Raw genomic sequence first — 21,834 nt, 5'->3', positions numbered from 1 at the left:
TCTATAACCCCATAGCTCTTGTATTTTGAATGTCTGAAATATCAGCATCATGTGAAGAATGCCACAGTCTGCTGCCAGCTCAAGTAGTAGCCAGACCCCTTTGGAACATGTTTGCAGTGGCCTCTAAGTGCCTGGATGGGTGAGTGTGGTGATATTGTGAGACCTAAATAACTCCATTTTAAAATTTGACTCCATCTTAGAATAAGGCAGTAAAGTGGTCTAGACATAAATTCCACTTCACTGAAGTCAACAATTCCCCTAGTCTCCTTTGTGCCCATAAAGTAATGATAAAATGTCCTTGCTCTGGGACAACAGATAAAAGAAGGACACAGCTCCTAACTCAATCCTCTGCCCAGAAAACAGATGCTCCCGGGCCCATTATCTATGTGCTGACCATGAACATTCTGTCAATGAGCTGATTGTTCCTTTTTTATAAAATCTACATGTAGCCGCCCCTCAACCCCCCGCCCCGCCCCGTACACCCCATACTTGCTAAATATCAACCAATCTTGTAACTGCTAAATGGAAAATCCCCAAACCTTGCTGTAGCCACAATAAAAACCCTGCTGATTTAAAATTCGGGGCTCTCAATCCTGATCCGCTGCACCGGTGACGGTTGTGAGTCCCTGCTCGAGCTTGAATAAACGACCCTTGTGTGTTTGCATCGGAATCAGCTCCTTGGTGGTCTTTGGGGACTTCGCGATCTGGGCACAACAATATGAATCCTAGGGGATCAATTCCTAAATACTCCTTTTAAGCAGGTGAGGCTCAAGAGCTCTCATCTCAAATGAAAGGTCTATGCTTTTGCACCCTTGGGCTTGTGATGGGTTGGGTCTGGCTTATTACTGAGATGTCCTCAAGACATCTTTCTTTTTGTCCCAGTTCAAAATACTTGGTTTTTTAATGGTGCCAGTCTCTTGAGCAACCACATCTTTGGCACCAACTTTCACATGATTCTCTTTTAGGCTAAAATTTAAAGTTTTCAAATATATTTGCTCTGGTTTTTGCTCCCAATTCTCACTATGTATCTGGCTAACAGCAGGGAGCCGTAGCTATGGCACAGCCTGAATTTTGAGCTGCCTTGAAATTTCCTCCACCAAATCAGTTAGTTTACTACTCACCCCCATGAAGTCTAAGGACTCGAGTCAATACAGACAAAATTTTTGCCAGAATGCAACATCCATTGCCTCTAATCAAATTCCCAGTAGTACCATCCTTCCCAACTGAAGCCACGTGAGCTTGGCCTTTATTGCCCACATTCCTATTAGCCTTCTGGTCTTTTGAGTTCCAACCAGATTTGCCCATCAGGCTCTGCTTACAGTATTCTAGGGTTCTCTAGCCAGCATCTCCAAACCTTTCCAAATTCCCCCAACAAACCAGTTCCAAAGGCTTCTAAACCAAATTGTTAGGAATAGTCACAGCAATGACCCCACTCTTAGTGTCAATTTTCTATATTCGTCAGCTTTCCCATTGCTAGGATAAGATACCTCACACCCAAAACTTAAAGGAGGAGAAGTTGAATTTGGTTCACGTTTTCAGAGGTTTCAGCCCACGTTTGGCTGGTTTCAAAGGAAAAATATCATAGTGGAATGATATGGCAGAGCAAAGCTGCTCACTTCATAGCAGTCAGAATGATGCTAGAAAGGAAGAAGTCAAGGACCAGATATAGACCCCCAGGTCATCCCTCCCTGACCCACCCAGACACCCACTGTGCTTCAATAAGACCCTAGGTGGCTCTCAAACCAATCAAATTGACAATTAACTTAATCAGCACAGACTCCCTGGGCTCAATTGTTGGCTTTTAACTTGCTGATGCTGCGTGATCTACTTAACCTCCCTGGTCCTCAGTTTTCTCTAAAAAGAAAATGATTTTTTAAAAAAAGTACCTGCCAGGGGCCGGGGATTTAGCTCAGTGGTTCCACCATCTGCCTTGCAAGCACAAGGTCCTGAGTTCAATCTCCAGTACCAAACAAACAAACAAACAAACAAAAAAACAGCAACAACAAAAAACCTACCTTGTAGATCCATTGCTTGTGCAAATTAAGTGAATTATGTTCAGAAAGCAATAAGCATGGGCCTGGGCACATTATGGGTGTTATTATCAGTCTTCATATTTCTACTGTTTTTAATTGAAATATACTTTACATACCATAAATTTCAGCTTTTTAAATTGTACAACTTAGTGATTTTTTTAGTATATTGACAAGATTGTTCAACTATCATCACAATCTAATTTTAGAACATTATCCTCATCTCCTTTCCAGAAGCATTTACTCATTAGCAGTCTCTACCCATTCCCTCCACTGCCCTGGCAACTAACTATTTAACTGATTTTTTTTTGGTACTGGGGATCGAACTCGGGTCCTTGTGCTTGCACAGCAGGCAGTGAAACCACTGAGCTAAATCCCCGGCCCCGATGGCAACTAACTATTAATCTATTTTATATCTCAACAGATATCCCTATCCTGGACATGTCCTATAATTTAATCATATAACATATGAGTCTATGTTTGGCTTCTTTCACTCACCATGTTTTCAAGGTTCACTCACTTTTAGCATGTATCAGTACTTCATTCCTTTCCGTGGCTGCATAATATTCCATTCTATGTGCATGCCACATTCTATTGAATTCTTCATATTATTCAAAGCATTTAATACATTGTAAATGTCCAGTGCTTGGTGTTCCTGTTAGCATGCCATCCAGTACATTCAAGTTCAGAGAACAACTTCCAATCTATTCTATACAGGGTAGAATGAGATTCAAGGAAGAAGCCAAGCCATGAAAAACCACCTAGATGCAGCCTGCTGCTGGCCTTGTCTTTGCCTTCCAGGCCTGAAGTTCTTCATCTCAACACCATAAAAACAAAGCCTAAATTTAATCTCAAAGAGGGATTTGGCCTTTCTCCACTCTGTAGTTAGCCCCCTATTTACAATTCCAACCCTTTCCCATTCAATTCTTTCTAGGCAAACTTGGTGCTATGCAGATTCAATCTCAGGAGTGCCCTGTGCCTGCTCCTTATCTCCACCCTTTCCTGTTTGTCCAATCACTTGACTAATGTTTCTCTCTACTTCTACATCTCTGGTGTAACACCTATTTGGCATGAACTTTGGACATTCCATTTGACTCAATCCTCTGATGTTTAACTGCTTTTAATTTCTGTGACTTAGACATCATAGTCTGGGTGTATTTTGTTTTCCTCTCTAATTGGTGGTTCAACTGATCTATATAGCTTGATATATCAACATGCCTTAGCAACTTTGCAGTCTCCTCAAATTTATTTCTTTGAAACTCTCACATATGTATCAGTCACTTTCTTTTTTTTTTTTCAGTCACTTTCTTGTTGCTGGAACAAATACTTAATACCTACAATTTAAAGGAGGAAAGATTTACTGGCTCATAGTTTCAGTGGGTTCAGTCTATGGTTGGCTAGCTCCAATGCAGAAACAGCATGGTGGAAGGGCATGGCAGAGAAATGCTCACCCCATGGCAATCAGGAAGCAGAGAGAGACAGTGGGTAGGATTCAAAGACAAGAATACACCCTTCTAAGTCACCTCTCCCCAAGTGACCTGCTACCTTCAACCAGGCCCCGCCTCCTAACAGTACATCTAGGTATGAACTCATCAATACATTAATGTACTGATGAATATAACACTCCTATGATGCAATCACTTTTCAAAAGCCCTACCTCTAAACTCAGGAGACATTGGGTAGGACATTTTAGATAAACCACAACATATGTCCAAATTTTCCATATCATAATAAACATAACAATAAAAAACCAAGAGCAATAAACAACAGACAAATTAACAAACCACAACAAAAAATCTCCTTCTGGTTACCTGAACAATATTCTTTTCCTTTCTTTTTGTTTCCTTTTTCTTCTCTTTCTTTTCCTTACTTCCTGTCATGATTTGTATAAAAAGTGTCCCCCAAAAGTCTCATGTGTACAGAGGTGGGGCTTTTGGAAGGTGCCTGGATCATGGGAGTGCTATATTCATCAGTGGTTTAATCCATTGATGAGTTTTTAGTTGAACATACCATTAGGGTGTAGGGCCTGGTTGAAGGAAGTGGGTCACTGGAGTCTTAACTTCGAAGGGTGTATTCTTGTCTTTGGCCCTTCCTTTCTCTCAGTCTACTTCTAGCTGCCATAAGGTGAGCAGCTTTCCTCAGTCCATGCCATTTCTGCTTTGGAGTCAGTTAAATTGGAACGAACCCACTGAAATCACAGACCAGATAAATCTCTCCTCCTTGAAGTTATAGGTGTCTGGTATTTTGTCCCAGCATTGGGAAAATGACTAATCACTTCCCCTCCTTTTTAATTTTCCAAAATGAATGATCTATACTCAATTGTTCTATTTCTTTACTATACATACTCTGATTTCCAACCTTACCATTCCAAGAAAACTATTCTGTGAAGTAAGCAGGAAAATATGTTTGTATCCAGGAGAATTTACTGACTTAAGGGCACACTCTCAGGATACAAGTTTTTTTTTTTTTTTTGGTACCGGGGATCGAACTCGGGTCCTTGTGCTTGCGCAGCAGGTGGTGAAACCACTGAGCTAAATCCCTGGACTCTGAGCCAAATTAAACTCCTCATTCTGCCTCACAAGTGCAAGGACCCGAGTTCAATCCCCAGTACCAAAAAAAAGAAAAAGAAAAAAAAGAAAAGAAAATTAAACTCCTCATTTATGTTGTGTGGGTTAGGTATTTTTTTTTCTCCAGTTATGGGAAATCTGAACAATACAAAAACAGTGAATTTGAAATATCTAAATTGCTATATCGGACAGTAGATGAAAAGAATAGAGGACTCAGAAAAGTGGACATCGTGAAATAGATGTATTAAGTTAGGTCAGAAAACTCACCAGAGGATTATTACTCATGGGATGACTCCAAGGAATCACATTCATCCAAGCATCAGGAATGTACCAGTGAGAGGGGAATCACATCACCAAGAAGTTTGGTACTTTTTGCAGGACATAGAAGTTGTCCTGAAACTTCACTCACTGATAACAGTGAGGATCGTAGGATCCTGATGCAACAGACCCCAGGAAATGGCACTTAACAGCAGGTTAAGGACGTTTGTAATGACAAAGTCAGAATGTCGCCAACCAGACTTGACCTGGGAAGAACTGTGGAGGCTGTGAACAGAACAATGTTTTCCCTAGGATGAAAATAGATGAGTACTCAACAAAGTGCTGTTTAACTCTGAAAAAGACAAGAATTAATAAGCAGAAAATTATGGAGAACAGGCAACCAACAGTCACAATTCCTTACCAAGTTTCCCTACCTGAACCCACAGAGTTTAAGAGGTGGCCACATTCTCAAGGTGAAGGACCTGTAACACTATGTCATACTGCAATAGTTCTTCCAACCCTCCTCCCCAAAGAGATCAATAACACCAGAATGATGAAACCCTTGGGAAAAAGAAAGGCCTAGACATTTGGGTGATTGTTGGGCACAGTGCCAGAAGTCAACTAATGACCAGAGACTGGAAGGATCTTTGTGGCCTCCACATTAGAGTGGAGGCAATTGGAGCCTTAACCAAGTCCAGGTTACGGTGGTGGATTTCTTGTGTCCTTGGAATCACCGGTTGTCATTTCCCTAATCCTCAAATGTGTAGTAGAGACTGACTTACTTGAAAGGCTGGGCCATGGATTTAGCTCACTGGCACTGCTCCTGCCTTGAAAGTGCAAGGTCCTGAGTTCCATTCCTGGTACCAAAAGAAAAGAAAGAAAGTTAGGCTAGGGCCGGGGATTTAGCTCAGTGGTTTTGCCGCCTGTTGTGCAAGCACAAGGACCCAAGTTCAATCCCTGGTACCAAAAAAAAAAAAAAAGAAAGAAAGTTAGGCTAACCCTTGTATTCATTATGGTCCTGTGGAGCTGTGGTAGTAGGGAAGCCTGTGTGGATCATATGAAATTCCTCTGCCCTCCAGGCCAGCACAGTCACAACATTAAACACTGCAGGGTAGGGGTATGGTACCATTCTTAAGTATCTAAAGGATGAAAAAATACGGTTCCCATTTTTTCTTCATTTAACTTGATAGTGTGGGCTTGAAGCAACTGGATGGGTCCTAGAGAATGACTATAGACTACTGCAAGGAAGTAGTAGTACCAGTCACACCTGCTCTGCTGGACATAATATCTTCTCCAGAGCACATTTATGCAATCTGAAGTGTGGTTTATGGACAATGACTTTGTGAATTCATTCTTTTTTACCCCAATCAGGAAATACTTCACATTCACATGGAATATAATGAATGTGTTAGTTACTTTCTCTTTACAGAGACACAATACCCAACACCCAAAACTTAAAGGAAAAGAGGTTTATTGTGACTCAGTTTTAGGCATCGGTCTTTTCATGGTTGGCTGGTTCCAAGACAGAAAAAGTGTGGTGAAAGAGCCTGGGGGAGAACTGTTTACATCATTGTGATCAGGAAGCAGAGAGTAAAGGGAGGAGCTGGGGAAAGAGATACACCTTCCAGGTCATGCTCCCAGTGAACTGCCTCTTCTGACCAGAGCCACCTCCTAATATCACATTAAGCTATGGGCTCATTAGTGGACTAATCCACTGATGAGTATAACACTCTCATGATTCAATCACTTTCCAAACATATGAGGCTTTTGGGGGGGACACCTCAGATCTAAACCATAACAATGAGTATTTACAGTTTTGCCACAGACCCTTGTTCACTCATCAGTCCTCTGTCATAATATAGACCAAAGAGAACCAGAACGTTTGGTAACCCCATATAGTGTTACATTGATCCCCTGCATTGATGAAGCAGGTTGAGAAGGATGTGGAAAGTATGCTAGAAGCATTTGTATGAAACATGTGCTCCAGGGAGTACCAGCTAACTCCTATGAAGATTTAATGATCTGCTAGTTCACTAAAAATTTTAGAGAACCATTAGTTTTCAGAGTGCAAATACATATCCTGTGAAACAAAAAACAAAATACTGTAACTCATATCTCTTAATGGAAAAAAAAGGAAGCATATAACTTGTTAGGAATCTTAGGGTTTTTGAGGAAATACATTCTATTCCAAAGAATGATGCTTTTGCACACATTCCTCAGTTCATTTTCTGTTGCTATAACAAAATACCCATGTCTTGGTTACTTTCTTGCTGCTAGGACACAATACTGGCACCCACACCTTAAAGGAGGAAAGTTTTATTTTGGTCACAGTTTGTAGATGTTTTGGTCCATAGTCTGCTGGCTCCAAGGTAGACTGGCATGGCAGAGGCAAAGTACCTTCAGGGCATGGTGCAGGAAGCAGAGAGAGAGAGAGAGAGATCAAGGGGGCAGGGAGGGAGATAGACCCTTGTAGGCCACATCCCCAGTAACCCACTTCTTCTCACCAGGTTTCACATTTAGCTATAAACTCATCAGTGAACTAACCCATTGATGAGTATCACGCCTCCATGATCCAACTCCCCCAAAGTCCCACCTATGAACACGAGTCTTGGGGGTGGGGGAGGGGGCCGACATCTAGATAGAAATCATAACATTTCACCCCTGGCTCCCAAAAGACTTAAGTTCATCCCTTTATGCAAAATGCATTTGTCCATCTCTATGAATTGCCAAAGTCCTAACAGTTTCATCTGAAACTGAAAAGTTCAGTCACAGTCTCCTTAGAGATTTAAGGAAAGTACTTAGCTGTGAGCTCCTATAAAAATCAAAGGAAGTTAAATACTGATGATATACAAAGGCACAGGATAAACATTCCCATTCCCATTCCAGGAAAGATAGGGGGATAGAAAGGAATGGTACTAAACCAAGACTGAAATCTAGCTGGGCAAATATTAAATCCCGTAATCCCATGTCCAGGACCTGTGGCAAGTTGTGGTGAGGTGTGAACTCCAAAAGGCTTGGCAGGGCCCACCCACCCTCCACCCCTAAGGCACTGCCAGTGGTTCTATTCCTCAGAAACACTTTCCTCTATGAATCTCTAATCTTTGTTCCTTGTGGCTTCTCTCTTGGGCAGGGTTTGCTCCTTCCTTGCTCCTTTGCTCGGCTATTCCGTGTTCCTGGGTTCTCCACTGCACTTTGGCTTCACACTCACAGCTTCACACCCTGCCCTCTCAGGGGCAAACTGTCTGGCCTCCCAGGCCTTCTTCTGAAATCTGGGTAGAAATCTCCCTGACCCCACAACTCTTGCATTCTCTATGTACATAAAACCAGCCAACAGGCAGGGGATTTAGCTCAGAGATTCTGCCGCCTGCCCCGAAAGCAAGCGCAAGGTCCATCCCAGTTACAAACAAACAAACAAAAAACCCAGCCAAGGTCTGGTGCCAGCTGGAACAGTATCCAAGCTCTGTTGCATCTTGTCAGTGGTTGCAGAGGCATCTGAGTGCCTCTCTGAGCAAGGTAAGGTGAAATCTGGGAAATCAAAGACCCAACAGAATGCCCTGGGGCTTTCTTCTCAAATCAAAGTCTTTTACTTTCGCAATGAATTTGAGTCTTCAAAGGGTGAAGCCTTGATTGTTCCTCACATGCCCTTAAACCCTTCCAAAGTACTTAACTTCTTTTTTAATGCTAATCTTTTCAGCAACCAAGCTCTCTCCTCTCTGCAATCCCCAACTTTACTGGAGCTTTCTTTCCGGACAAACTCAAAACTTTTAAAATCATTCCACTAGGCTGTTTGATCTTGATTCTCAATGTAGAGCTGGCTAAAAGCTCCAAACAGTACCCAAGCCACTGCCTGTTTTGGTTGCCTTAAAATTTCCTCTCCCAGGTCTGGGGATTTAGCTCAGTGTTTCCACTGCCTGCCTCACAAGCAAAAGGTCCCGAGTTTGATCCTCGGTACCAAATAAATAAATAAATATAAACATTTATTCTCCCAGATTATTTAGTCTGATGTTCTTAATCTCAGTCTCCTGTGAAGTCTGAGGACATGAGCAAAACGTAGAAAAACTTTCTGCCAAATATATACATGGCCTGGAGTCCAACGCCAATGGAGTCCTTGCTCCCAAATGAAACTTCTGAGCCTGGCTGTATTATTTTCAGCATTCCGGTCTTCTGAGCTCTGACCAAAATCTCCTAACAAGCTCGGCTTACAGTATGTGCTTCTCCAGCTGTCACCTCCCAACCTTTCTGAACTTCTTTCACTTTCATGAGCCAGTTCCATAGGCTTCTGAAACCACATGATCAGGTAGCTTCATAGCAATGACTGAACTTCTCCGGTACCAAAATCTGTCTTAGTTACTTTCTTGTCCCTGAGACACAATATCAACATCCACAACTTACAAAGAGGAAAAGTTTATTTTGACTCATAGTTTGTAGAGCTTTCAGTCTATAGTCTTCAGGCTCCAAGGCAGGGCAGCATGGCAAAAGGGCATCGCAGAGGAGAAAGAGTTAATGGGATGGCAGCAGGAAGTAGACATAGATCAGGGAGAAAGGGAGGGAGGGAGATAGACTCTTACAGGGCACTCCCCCAGTGACCCGCCTCCTCCACCCAGGCTTCACTTCAACATCCCATTTAGCTGTAAACTCATCCATGGAACAATCCACTGATGAGTATCATGCCCCCACAATCCAATCACATCTCCAGAGCCCCATCTATGAGCATGTGAGGCTTTGGGGGGACATTTAGATATAAACCATAGCAACCTGAGATTGAGTAATTCACCAAGGATAGAAGTTTATTTAGCATAAGGTTCCAGTGGCTTGTAAGTCCAAGTGCATAGCGCTGGCCATCTGGTGATCTGATGAGGGCCTTTTCTTGGGGCAGAGGGTTCCAGTGATGGAAATCAGCACCCTGTGCTTGCAAGGCAGGCGAAACGCCACTGAGCTAAATCTCAAGCCCTTTTCCTTTTTAAATTTAAAGTTAATTTTTTTTTTTTAGGGCCTTCTTGTTATATGATAACATGGAGCAGGTCATCATATGGCAAGACAGAGCAAGCTGGCTCAGGTCTCCTTTCCTCTTCTTATAAAGTCACAAATGCCATTATGGGGGCACTACTGTCATTACCTGGTCTAACCTTAATCAGCTTCCAAAGGCCTCACCTCTAAATAACATTGATTGACACATGAATTTGGGGACTAAGTTTACTGCCCACAAACTTTTGAAGTACACATTCGAACCATAGCAGTTGGGTTACACAGAAGGCTGCCAGCACTGACTGGGGTCCAAAGTAGGAAAAATAGGGCAAGGCTGTATGATACAAACAGCCTTTCTGCTTTGGCATAGCCTATATTGTTGGAGGTGTGGTGAAAAATATTTATAGTGCAGCATTTATGGAAAAACCAATAGAAGAATCACAATACAGATCCTCAAGATTGTGGAGCAAGATCATGCCAATTGCAGTGAATGATTCTCCTTCTTTTGAAAAATAGTTCTTAGCTTCTGTTGGGACTTGGCAGATGATGGACTCAGAAATGACCATTATGGGCCAGGGATTTAGCTCAGTGTTTCCGCCGCCTGCCTCGCAAGTGCAAGGACTGGAGTTCGATCCCTGGTAACAAAAAACAAAAGAAAGAAAAAAAGAAATGGCCATTGTGAGCTAAGTTCTGTTGGACACATCAAGTCATAAAGCCAGGCAAGACTAGTACTAAAGCTGTCATAAAATGAAATATGTGCATTCTAGAACCAAGCACAAGCAAGATTGAAGGGTACAAGCAAACTGTGAGCAAGTAACCCAGATCTCCTTGTCATTCACTATAGTTGCCCCAGAATCCTTTCCCCAGCTTCACCAGGGCAAAACAAGGAGGAAAGAAGACCAAGCTTGGGTTAAGGATAGGTTAGCTCAATATGTGGGTAGAGCTGAAAATGGATGGCAGCTGATCAGGATTAAGTGATTAAAGATTACCTGATCCAAAGACAGGAATCCCTCATCATATAGTATCTGATCAGACAACTCTTCTTGGCTTAAGAAATGAGGAAACTGATCCTATGAACATGGAATCTATAGATCATATCACATATCTCACCATGCAGAAGCAACTATTGGATAAAGTATTGGAATGGCTAAAGATCCAGCTGAAGTGGTAGCATGGGGTGACACACTACAATGATGACATCCTCTGGGACATGATGAGGTATGCCTTGAGTCAGACAATATTCTAGTATGGTGCTATGGCCTCACCAGAAAGAGTATGTGGGTATGGAAAGATTGTATGGAGATGCAAGTTACTCCACTTAACATCACTGCAATTACTCATTGGGCTTTCCTGTTTCCACATCTGGGGACTCTTCAGAGTCAGAGGTCTACTTGCTCAGAGACATAGGAAGATTCAGTTGGACTACAAATGATGGCTGCTTCTAGGTGCTTGAGCCTCCTGTGGTCAAACACTAGCACGTAAGAAAAGGAATGGTCATCTTTTGAGAAGTAATTGATGCTGATCAGCAAAAGGAGCTAAGACTAGAAGTACTCAACAGGGCAGGGTGGAATGTGTGTGGAATTCCAGTGATCTATTTGGGTATCTCTTGGTCCCCCTTTGCCCTAATATGACTGTGAATGGACAAGAGCAGCAACCCCGGCTGGAGAATGTGCTCGGACCCCTTAGGAATGAGGATTGAGGCACCTAACCTGGTAAGCTGCTGAGATCCACTGAGGTTGGAGCTAAGGGTGAGAGGAATTAGAATAGATAGTGGAGGTATGTGAAGAGGACCAGCTGCAGTGGCAGGGGCCACACCATTAACTTCCCTCTTCTAAGCTTCCTTACAGGAAGAACAGTTTTGAAAGAGCTATTTCCTGCATACAAATGCAGAAGAGGATCCATGTGATGCGAAGCTAGACTACAGCTCACTGTGTCACTGAGGTTGCCTTTCAAGCCAAGGCTTGCTGCCCAGCTTCAGCTTGCAGGAGTATGCTAAGCTGATAGCCCACAGATTTAGCTCCTTCTGGATCTGTCCCAGTGTTCCAGCTAAAGTCCTGTAAGTCCCTGTTGGCCCCCCACCAATGACAGTAAGCCAGTGGTACAAGGGCCTCGCCTTTTCTGCCTACGGCTGCACTCCAGCTCCAGAGCTCCTTGGAGGGCTGGCAAAGACTTTGTCACATTTGTATGGAAGTCTGACAGCTCCCCTGGTCCTATCATGCCTTCTCCCTTGACTTCGGTGTTGCACCCAGGAACTCTCTGTACTTAATTCCATGTCAGTAACTCCTTCTTGAGAAGCTGGGCTGTGACAGCACCTATTTCAAAAATTCCCTAAATGTCTTCTTTGTCCTTCTGTCCTACAACTCAGATTGCTTTCCATGACTTCAAATTGGAGGAACTGTCTCTCTGTACTTCCAAGCACTCTTTCTCATCAGGACTCTGCACTCTTGAATCTCCTACAGCATTAGCCACAAATCTCCATGCTCCTTGAGTGCAAGGATGGTTTCTTAGACTTCCGCATGTTCGTAGTAGACTGTCTAAGCTAGCCAATAAACACATTAAACTTAGTCAGCTTGATAATGCCAGGTCCCTGGGAATCTGACAGACCACAAACAAGGCCAAGTGGCTTAAAGAAGCATCAGCCAGAGGCAACAAGAAGTCAGATGATGCTACATGGGCCCCAGGTTTGGCTGGTTTTCTTTTTTTTTTTGGTACTGGGGATCGAACTCAGGTCCTTGCGCTTGAGCAGCAGGCGGCGAAACCACTGAGCTAAATCCCCGGCCCTAGCTGGTTTTCTTACCAGAGTACTCTATTCCTGAGAGAGTCATTCATTTTCCACCAGTCACTGAGAAGTCCCATTATATTTTCAAAGAATTTTTAATTTGGCAGTTAGATATTACTATTGACATAGTCACTACTTGGAGACCACCATAGGGACAAAGGACAAACTCCTGGTCCTATAACCACTTACTCATTAAAAGCATTGCTTGTGTTTTCTTTTGTGGTATTCAGAGACTTAAAAGCAGGGTTTGTTTTTTTTTCTAAAACATGTGACTTTTCACTTGGGTCTACAATGGCCAGTAGGTAACTATAAGCGGAACAAAGGTTCACCTTCATTTTGTGAAACGCTGGGTCAAATTCTTCTCAGCTCTGTGTATACACGTTAGTCATTTAAGGAATGTCTGTCTCAAAGTCAGCAGAACAAAGTTTACTAGCCCAAAGTTTGGCTAGCCTATGCCTTCCCCCTTCAAGACAGAGGACACTGAATGTAATTTCCGGGATTCACAGGAACTTCTGATTATCAGTGTTTACAATGTCCAGTTCTAGATCTTCTCCCTGGAACAACCGCTTAGAAGTCTCCAGCCATTGTCCTAAGCCTGTGGTCACCTGAATTCCAGGAATGGCAGAGCCTCACATGACAGACTGCCCCAAGCAGAAATAATCAATTGTTTCATGGGAATGGAATCATCCCTCAAGCCAGGAGGATTCAAGCCAAGCCTGAGATAATGATCAACCTGGCCCTGACCCACCTCAGAGGGTCCTTAAAAGCTGGCCTCCTGCATTTGCGGTTGAGTCAGTCTGAACCCCTACATCAGAATGTGTTCCCTCCATCTAGCTGAGCTGGAACACTTTCCCTCTTTGCTCTTACTTTCCCTGTGAGGGGACCAGCTTGATCTTTGTCAGAGCTTTGCTCGTCCTTATTTTCTCTTACTTTTAACTAAAACCTTTGGGCTGCAAATTCACACTTCAGTTTTAATTTTCATTACAAGGACCCTTGCTAACCTATTACCTTATTATTTCTATTTCTATTATTATTATTAGTGTTGTTGCCATGGAACAGGCCAATATAGTCCAGACTCTTGTGTGTGTGCGTGTTTCAGTACTGAGGATTGAACTCAGGACCTTGCTTGAGCTTACCAGGTGTGGTACCAATCAGCTACATGCCCGCCCTAAGCTCTTGTGTCCGATGAGAAAAGAACTGCCAGTGTATACCCAGTTGTAAGTAGCAAGCAGCTACATTTATTGAAGATCATGGGAAGTTGTGCTCAGGGCAAGTCTGGGCCAACAGAAGATATGGCAGAGACAGAAAAAGGTGGCAGGATAACAGAAAAGGCACAGCTGGCAGCAGCAGCACTGGATAAAGGCAGGCTTTTGGAATTTAGAGGCCAGTGGCCTCCCCTTAAGTGCCTCCCACTGAATCTCTAGATGTGACTGACAGGAATGCTTGTCAGGGTGCTGTGTTATCTCTAAATGTGCGTGCATATCCCACAATTCACTCTGCTCCTAATTATATTTATGACATGTAGTACATATTTATGAACCCGTAATGAGGTGGAGTAGGGCGAAGGTGACTGAAGAGCAGGCTAGGAGATCCAACAGGCCCATGGTCTTGCCTAGAGCATCTAGAGCTCCTGTGTTTATGTTATTTTCCACCTCTCTTAGGACAGTGGAAGCAGGAATGACCCTAGGGACTGTTTAGAATTAAATAGAGGGAACTGATTCTCTCAGTTCCATTGTTTCTAACTGTACTTGTTAGTATTGCATTAAGGATTTAATAGGGCCTTACACCTGCTTGGCAAGCACTCTACCTCTGAGCTGCATCCCCAGCCCATGAATTTTATTATTTTTTTGAAAAGATGTATTCCTATATGGTCAATGAACCATTTGTTATATTTTTTGAGTGTTGGGAGGAAAACTTTTCCCTTTTCCAACTTGGGGTCCACAGTTTGGGAACTTTCAAATTAGCTTAGAATAGACAGATTAAGGGGAGGAAACACCAGGTTTTTTCACGTGTACACTCTGGAGCTTTGAATGAAATAGACCAAATTAAAGATTTGTGTATTTCAATTTAACAAAACAAGTGAGGAGGGCTAAGGTAGTATTTAGGTTTTCAATGGGAGAGTATGGAAGGTTCCATCGGCTTTTTGATGCTAATGCATATGAAGCAATTTCTCGTCGAGGCAAAATACACAGGAAACTGGGGCGGGGGTGGCGCTGTGTTTTGGGGAGCTTGTAACTCCTTTAAAGAGTCAGATACAAGAATTTTAGATAAGATTTCTTTCTGTATCTTCTGAAGCTTTAAGGTTCTCACTTACAAATAATTTTTCTGGTAGGGGCTCGGTCTGAAATCTTGGGATATGTCTAAGCTTGCACGCCTGTAAATTCTTGTTATCAGGGGAGTAAGCAGTGGTTTGGGGCACCCAAGTTGGCTACTATAGGCAGGCCAGAATGGGCCAAGAAGGGGATCTTCAAAAAGCTCGCGAGAAGACTAAAGAAGAGAGAGAGAGAGAGAGAGAGAGAAACCATCGCTGTTCTTTAAGAGGCATCTGTGGTAAGAGACAGATCGCGATCTGGGGTGCGGGGTCGAGATTTTGGGAACGGGTGGCACCAGGCTTCAGTCTGATGGTCGTGTACGTTTGCTCAAGTTACTGCTTCGAGTGCACCGCGAGGAAGTGATCTTGAAGCGGTGGGATGGTGGCAAAGATTCACCCACGCGGGAGGCTGAGCGCCCGGGGAGAGCTCTTTCTGAGTGGGTGGGGCGGAGAGCCAGAGGCCGCCTCGAGTGGCCCCCGACACACGTCACTCGCCTCCTCCAGGGCTGCTTATAAGAGTCTCCACCAGAGCCCCAGGATCACTTTTACTTCCTCTTCTCTCCTCAGCAGCTTCGGGCGCTCAGCGGGGAGCCTCACCCTTGTCTGTCCGGGAACCGAGGCAGGGAGTGGCGCCTGCCCGGGCCGTGAAGTGGTCGCCGCAGATTTGCTCGCGCCTGTTCCCTTTCTTCCCACCAGCTCGCCGTGGCCGCTGACTTTTAAATCTGACCCCGGGACCCGGTCGGTGCGACCTGGCCTCTGGACCCTAGAGGCGAGTGGGAAAGCGAAAGCTCTCGGCTGCAGAAAGGCGCCGCCCCGGGGCCGCCTAAGTTTCGATTCTCGCGGAGCGCGTTCGGCGCGCCATGGCGGACCCGACGGTCTGCTGCTTCGTCACCAAGATCCTGTGCGCCCACGGCGGCCGCCTCAGCTTGGACGCGCTGCTCGAAAAGATCGAGCTCTCCGAGGCGCAGCTCCTGGAAGTGCTCAAGGAAGCCGGGCCCGACCGCTTCGTGGTGCTCGAGACCGGGGGGAGGGCCGGCGTCACCCGCTCGGTGGTGGCAACCACTCGAGCCCGCGTCTGCCGTCGCAAGTTCTGCGAGAGAAGTTCTTGCGACAATCTGCACCTCTGCAAGCTCAACCTGCTGGGCCGGTGCCACTATTCGCAGTCGGAGCGGTGAGTGCGCGACAGGGCGGCTCCCCGGGTCCTGCAGGGGGCGGCCCAGGCGCGCGCGCGCGCGGGGGGGGAATCGCCGCCTCTGTCCCCCCCCCACCCCCGCACCAGGGATTTTGCTGGAGCGCGGCGGCCCAGGCGACACTGCCAGAGAGTGGGCTCCCCTGTTCCCTTTTCCCCGCCCATAAGAATCCTAAGAATAAAATACTTTTGGGTTATCCACGGCCTGGAGAAGGGAAAAGTTGGAGGCAGGTTTGTGGACCGGGAGACCCCCAAATCCTCCACCCCTAAGATCTTCAGTCTCCCAGGCTGCTGCCGCTGCCCCTGGACGTGGGGCTCCCTCCCCGGCCGCGTGGGCACCCAATGCGCTTCCACGCGCGTACGCGGGGCTCTGCTGGGTCCCTCGCGCCCGCCGCTCCGCGCCCCGTGACCGCTGGCTTTGCGCATCTCGGGCGCCGAGCCGCACCCCCGGGCCAGAATGGTCCCCTCCAAGGCCACCGAAGATGTGGCGTCTCCCTGCCTTCCTCCCCGTGTCTCTGCGTGGCCCGCATCCTTGGCCACCTCTTCCTGGGACGACGCGGTGGAGGTGATTTGAGATAACGCAGCTTGTTTATTTCCAAAGCATCTATATCTGCGTCTCCACGGGTTCTTTTTTTGCCTCTTAAATACAGATGTGTCCAGCTCATTCCCTTGGGTTCAGCTGTCTCATCTACAAAGATGATTTCCAAATGTCTGTCCGATGCCTAGACCGGTCGTCTGAATCCCACCACACAATGGATTTCCACCGCAGTCCCCAGTACAGCAAAACAAAAAACAAAAGTGTGTTTTATTTGGGCTTTTTTGTTTCTTTGCAGTACTAGGGATTGAACCCAAAGCTTTTGCACTTAACTACATCTCCAGTCCCCCCCCCTTTTTTTTTGGTACCTGGTATCGAACTCGGGTCCTTGCGCTTGCGCAGCAGGCGGTGAAACCACTGAGCTAAATCCCTGGCTCCAGCCTCTTTTTGATTTTTTTTTTTTTTTTTTTTTTTTTGGTACCGGGGATCGAACTGGGGACTTTGCCCTTGTGAAGCAGGCGGCTGAACCACTGAGCTAAATCCCCAGCCCTCCCATCTTCTTTTAAATGAATGCTTTGTTGAATTAATGAATGTTTCTTTCTGGCCATTATCTTTCCTTGCATCTTTTCAGTCCCAACCAAGTTCATTTTTTTTTTTTTTGGTACCGTAGATCAAACTGGGGACCTTGCGCTTGCGAAGCAGGCAGGGAACCACTGAGCTAAATCCCTGGCCCTTGATAGAGTACTTTTAACACTTTGTCGGTGCTTAAAAACTGACTGGTGCCCAGTGACCAAACTGGTCATCAAATTTTGGTTGGGCACTTTGAACAAAAAACTCCACTCACTCCCAATACATGTGTCACCAAGGAGACACATACTGTAGAAGGAAGAAGGTCTTAAACTTTTAAAAGTACTTGCATGTGCTACCTTATTTAAACATTTAATGTTATGAGGCGACAATTTTAAATTCTGTTTCTAGTTGTTGGAGGAAACAGTGTCACTGGGAACTGAAGAAATAGGTAAATCACAAGAGGAAGGAATGTTCTAGTGTATTCCTGCACATTCTAGAACATTCTAGCTCGATATGGAGTGACAACAGAGTTGGAAGACTTTGTAATCTTTTCCTGTTCTTATCTGTTCTGTTATGAAGAATTTTTTACCATGTAGATTTGACCTCTTTTAAAGGTTTCAGTTTTTCTGGTTTTTAGTTTGTTTGCTTTTTGTTTTTGTTTTTGCAATACTGAGGATCGAACCCATGCCTGTTGAATCCTAGGCAAGGCATCTTATCACTGAGCAAAATCCCCAGCCCTTCTATATTTTATTTTGAGACAGAATCTTGCTAAATTGCTCAGGCTGTCCTCCAACTTGCGATCTTTTTGCCTTAGTCTCCTGAGTAAATGAGATTTATGGGCCTCCACACACGGCCTCTATGGAGTTTCTCAACATACTTGAAAGTATTGAGAGGAAAATGATGGCTCCTTTGTACCCATCATTTTGATTCAGTAGTTTTCAAAATATGGCCAGTCTCCTTTCATTTATTCTGCCTTCCCCACTCCTGCCTCCGTCAGTATTTTATTTTAAAGCGAATCCTAGCAGTCATTTGCTTCAAAATTACTTCACTATCTCTAACAGTTTAGGATTATATTTCATTAACATAATCACGATACCATCATCTTTATTTTTAAAAATTTGTTTTGATGCTAGAGATCAAACCCTGGCTCTCTTGCTTTCCAGGCAAATACTCATGCTGAGCTACATCCACGGCCCAGTGATTAAATGTTTTTTAAAACATTATGGGTTTTTTTTTGGTACCGGGGATTGAATTCGGGACCTTGGACTTGCAAGGCAGGCGCCAGAACCACTGAGCTAAAAAAAACAAAAAAAAACCCCCAAAAAGATTATGATGTTATATTCTCTAATACCAATATTCAAATTTCCCTGTCTTATAAATCCAACTTGTATTTTCAGGAAAAAAAACCCTACACAAACAATCTATAATCATTTTTAGTTATATGAAAATTATTATGGCATTTTTTTCTTTCCTGATTTGCAAACATCAAAACCATTTCATCTTACATAGTAGTTTGGTAACCTACATTTTTCTGTAATTTAAAAAACTATATATAATATAGGGATTATTTTGTCTGTGCAAGTTTGGATGGACCCTCCAGAGAAGTCAGTAAACTTTTTTAATGGATTGATAAAAATCTCATTTTTTACATTTACTGGTTTAGATATATTTTAAGATTTGTGTTTATATCACTTTTGAATTTGGGAAGTAGAAACTTTTAATCCATTATAATATAGAGTTTCCTAATAAACACCTATGGAGAGAATTTTTTTTTCTGAGTCTAGAAAATACTTTTGTTCCAGGCATGCTTTTTTTTTTTTGGTGCTGGGGATTGAACTCAGGTCATTGCGCTTGCGCAGCAGGCGGCGAAACCACTGAGCTAAATCCCTGGCCCCCAGGTATGCTTTTAAATATTCTTCCCCTAACAACTTTTTTTTCTTTTTTTTGTACTGGGGATTGAACTCGGATTCGCCTAGCAACTTTTATAAAGGCCTGGCGTGGTGGTGCACACCTGTAATCCTAGCACTTGGAAGGCTGAGGCTGGAGAGTAGCTGTGAGTTCCAGGGCCGCATAGTTAGTTCAAGGCCAACCTGAACTACCCAGTGAGACCCTGTCTCAAAAAAAAAAAAAAAAATTTGTCTTCTCAAACTTGACACTTGTCTAAGGACTTTCTTAGTGGCATCTGTTAACTAAATAATACCTATACTGATGTTACCAAGTAGTTCAGTAAAGGGTTCGTGTGATTACATGAAGATAATTTTCATTTTGTTGGATTTATAAAACTTCCTCTGCAGTGCTATTATTTATAGCATTTATTTTTCTTTCATCCCATAGTTTCCATTTGATTTATTTATTGCCACAATACTTTGACCTGGACATTTTAATCGAAAACAGGGCATTCTTAGGTGTTGTATAATCATTTCTTCTGGTACATCGGTTTGGATATTTGTTAGCTTTGCTGAAACATATTCCCCACACATTTAGTTCAAATCCCAATTCTGACATAAACAACAACTACTGTTTATTGATTAAGTAATTATGTGCCCATGGGCCGGAGATGTAGCTCAGTGGCACTGCACCTGCCTGGCAAGAGCGAGGTCCTGAGTTCCATACCCAGTACAAAAAGAAAAATTACGTGCCCAGCTCCATGAAAAACAGGTTAGAGGTGATGTCCCAGTCAGTCTTTACCATAGCCCCTGAGGGCAGGCACTGTAAGTCTCATATTAATGGAATGAAACTTGAGCAAAAATTTGCTGAAGGTCTCATAGCTGGTGGCTGGCAGAGTTGATGTTTGAATATGATCAGTGTGACTTCTGTTTTGTTTGTTTGGTTTTTTGAGACAGGGTCTTGCTATGTACTTCAGGCTGAAGTACATATGTAGCCCAGGCTGGCCTCGGACTTGTGGCAATCTACGTGCCTCAGCCTAAGTGCTGAGATTACACATGTGTGCTACCATGTCCGGATTGGCATGACTTTTTCACTAGCTGCTTCCATTGTTCAGTTAACTGTATGAAGTGTGATCTTTGATTAATTAAAAAATTATTAATATTTTTTGCAAGCATGATTTCTGTTTAAACTGTTTAAAGTGGGGGCTGGGGATTTAGCTTAGTGGTTTCGCCGCCTGCTGTGCAAGCGCAAAGACCTGAGTTCGATCCCCGGTACCAAAAAAAAAGAAGAAGTTTTAGGGCCGGTGGTTTAGCTCAGTGGTTCCAGCGCCTGCCTCGCAAGCACAAGGTCCCAAGTTCGATCCCCGGTACCTAAAAAAAAAATAAAAGAGATAATAAACTGTTTAAAGTGGGCTGGCTGAGTGTCTTCTACTTGCTTTGTGGTTTCTGCCAATGTGGGTGTTTCCTCTGGGCCCTTCCTTGTTTGTAAGCTTTTGTCTTTCTCCCTTGGTTAATTGAAACCCTAGGTGGCCGTGGGGAGATAGGAAGAGGAAAGTTTCATAATTCGGGAAAAAAAAAATAGAAGCATATGGTGGCGCATGTCTGTAATTCCAGCACTCAGGAAGCTGAGGCAGGAGGATTGCTGCAAGTTTGAGGCCAGCCTGGGCTACCTAGTGAGTTCAAGGCCAGGCTGAATTACATAGCTCACTATGTCTCAAAAAAAAAAAGTAATGCACAAATAATATAATGAGCACCATAGTATATATACTCTGAATATATAAAAATACTGCAAAAATGATGTATGATAAATTTATAACTCATCTTCAAGAATCAATGTTTACATTTTTCATATCTGCATCTTTTAAATGAAATTAAAAAATCATAGTAGCCTCAGGATATTTTTTTGTCTTTCCCAGTCTCACTTCCCTCTATCCCCAGAAGCAACTTCTCGTGATTATAGGGTGTATCCTGCCCTTCCTGGTTTTTACAGTTTCTTCACATATATATTTGTGTTTGTATAAAAATGTATTATTAATGTGATCTAGAATTTTTACTCATTGTTGTGTTTCGGAGAGCTATTGATTTTGACACATGAGGATCTAGTTTTGGTTTTGTTTGTTTGAGGGAGGGTCTCACTGTGTAGGATAGGCTGGCCTCAAACTCACTCAGGCTCATTTGAACTGAATATGAAAATGAAGCTGCTGAACAGTATTTCTTCATAGGACACCCCAAGCCAGTCACCTAGTCCTCAAGTGATGGGTATTCGAGGTACTTTCAGTTTCTCACTACAACAAACCATGCTGCCAAGAATGTACACTTGTCGAATCTGGGGCAGGAGCACCACTGCTCTCAGAGTACTGGGATCTCAGACTCAGCTCCCTTAAAAAATTAGAGGGACAAAGTTTAACAAAATGAAAATACTTTATTTGTAAAGAGGAAAAGGAAGAGGGAGGAAAGGGGAAGACAGCTACCCTGATAACAAAGAATCAGGGTAGGGGGGTCTGGAAAGGCCAAGGACCCGTGGGCCTTTGTTCCCGGCTGCTTTTATGGGGGGGTCAGAAGTTGACTGAACTGGATTGGCCTCCAGGTACCTCTTCCTATGGTCATTTCTTCTGGTGGTCTACACGCAGCTTCTGTCTGTCTGTTTACTTGTCCTTGACCTACCTTTTTTTTGGTACCAGGGATTGAACTCTGGACCTTGCACTTGTGAGGCAGGCAGTAGAACCACTGAGCTAAAACCCCAG

At 43.8% G+C, this 21,834-nt stretch overlaps 1 protein-coding gene across 2 annotated transcripts in view; it reads left to right on the top strand.

Annotated features, from left to right (window-relative positions):
- The first annotated feature begins 15,130 nt into the window (after positions 1–15,130).
- Zc3hav1 (zinc finger CCCH-type containing, antiviral 1) overlaps positions 15,131–21,834 on the top strand; it is a 67,642-nt gene continuing 60,938 nt past the window's right edge. The window contains exons 1-2 of one of the 2 annotated variants that reach the window (XM_021263674.2): positions 15,131–15,149; positions 15,478–16,081. In XM_021263674.2, coding sequence (XP_021119333.1) covers positions 15,771–16,081 — 311 coding nt within the window. In that variant the 5' untranslated portion in view covers positions 15,131–15,149; positions 15,478–15,770. Of the gene's footprint in view, positions 15,150–15,230; positions 16,082–21,834 lie in introns of those variants that run through there. The other variant, XM_004851252.4, reaches the window with a different exon arrangement.

The sequence above is a fragment of the Heterocephalus glaber genome, unplaced genomic scaffold (assembly GCF_053883595.1).
Source record: "Heterocephalus glaber isolate CG9 unplaced genomic scaffold, H.glaber_assembly_v1.0 deba00000621, whole genome shotgun sequence".
Taxonomy (NCBI): Eukaryota; Metazoa; Chordata; class Mammalia; order Rodentia; family Bathyergidae; genus Heterocephalus; species Heterocephalus glaber.
Note: the sequence above shows the minus strand (reverse complement) of the source record. Positions and strands in the feature narration are given on the sequence as shown.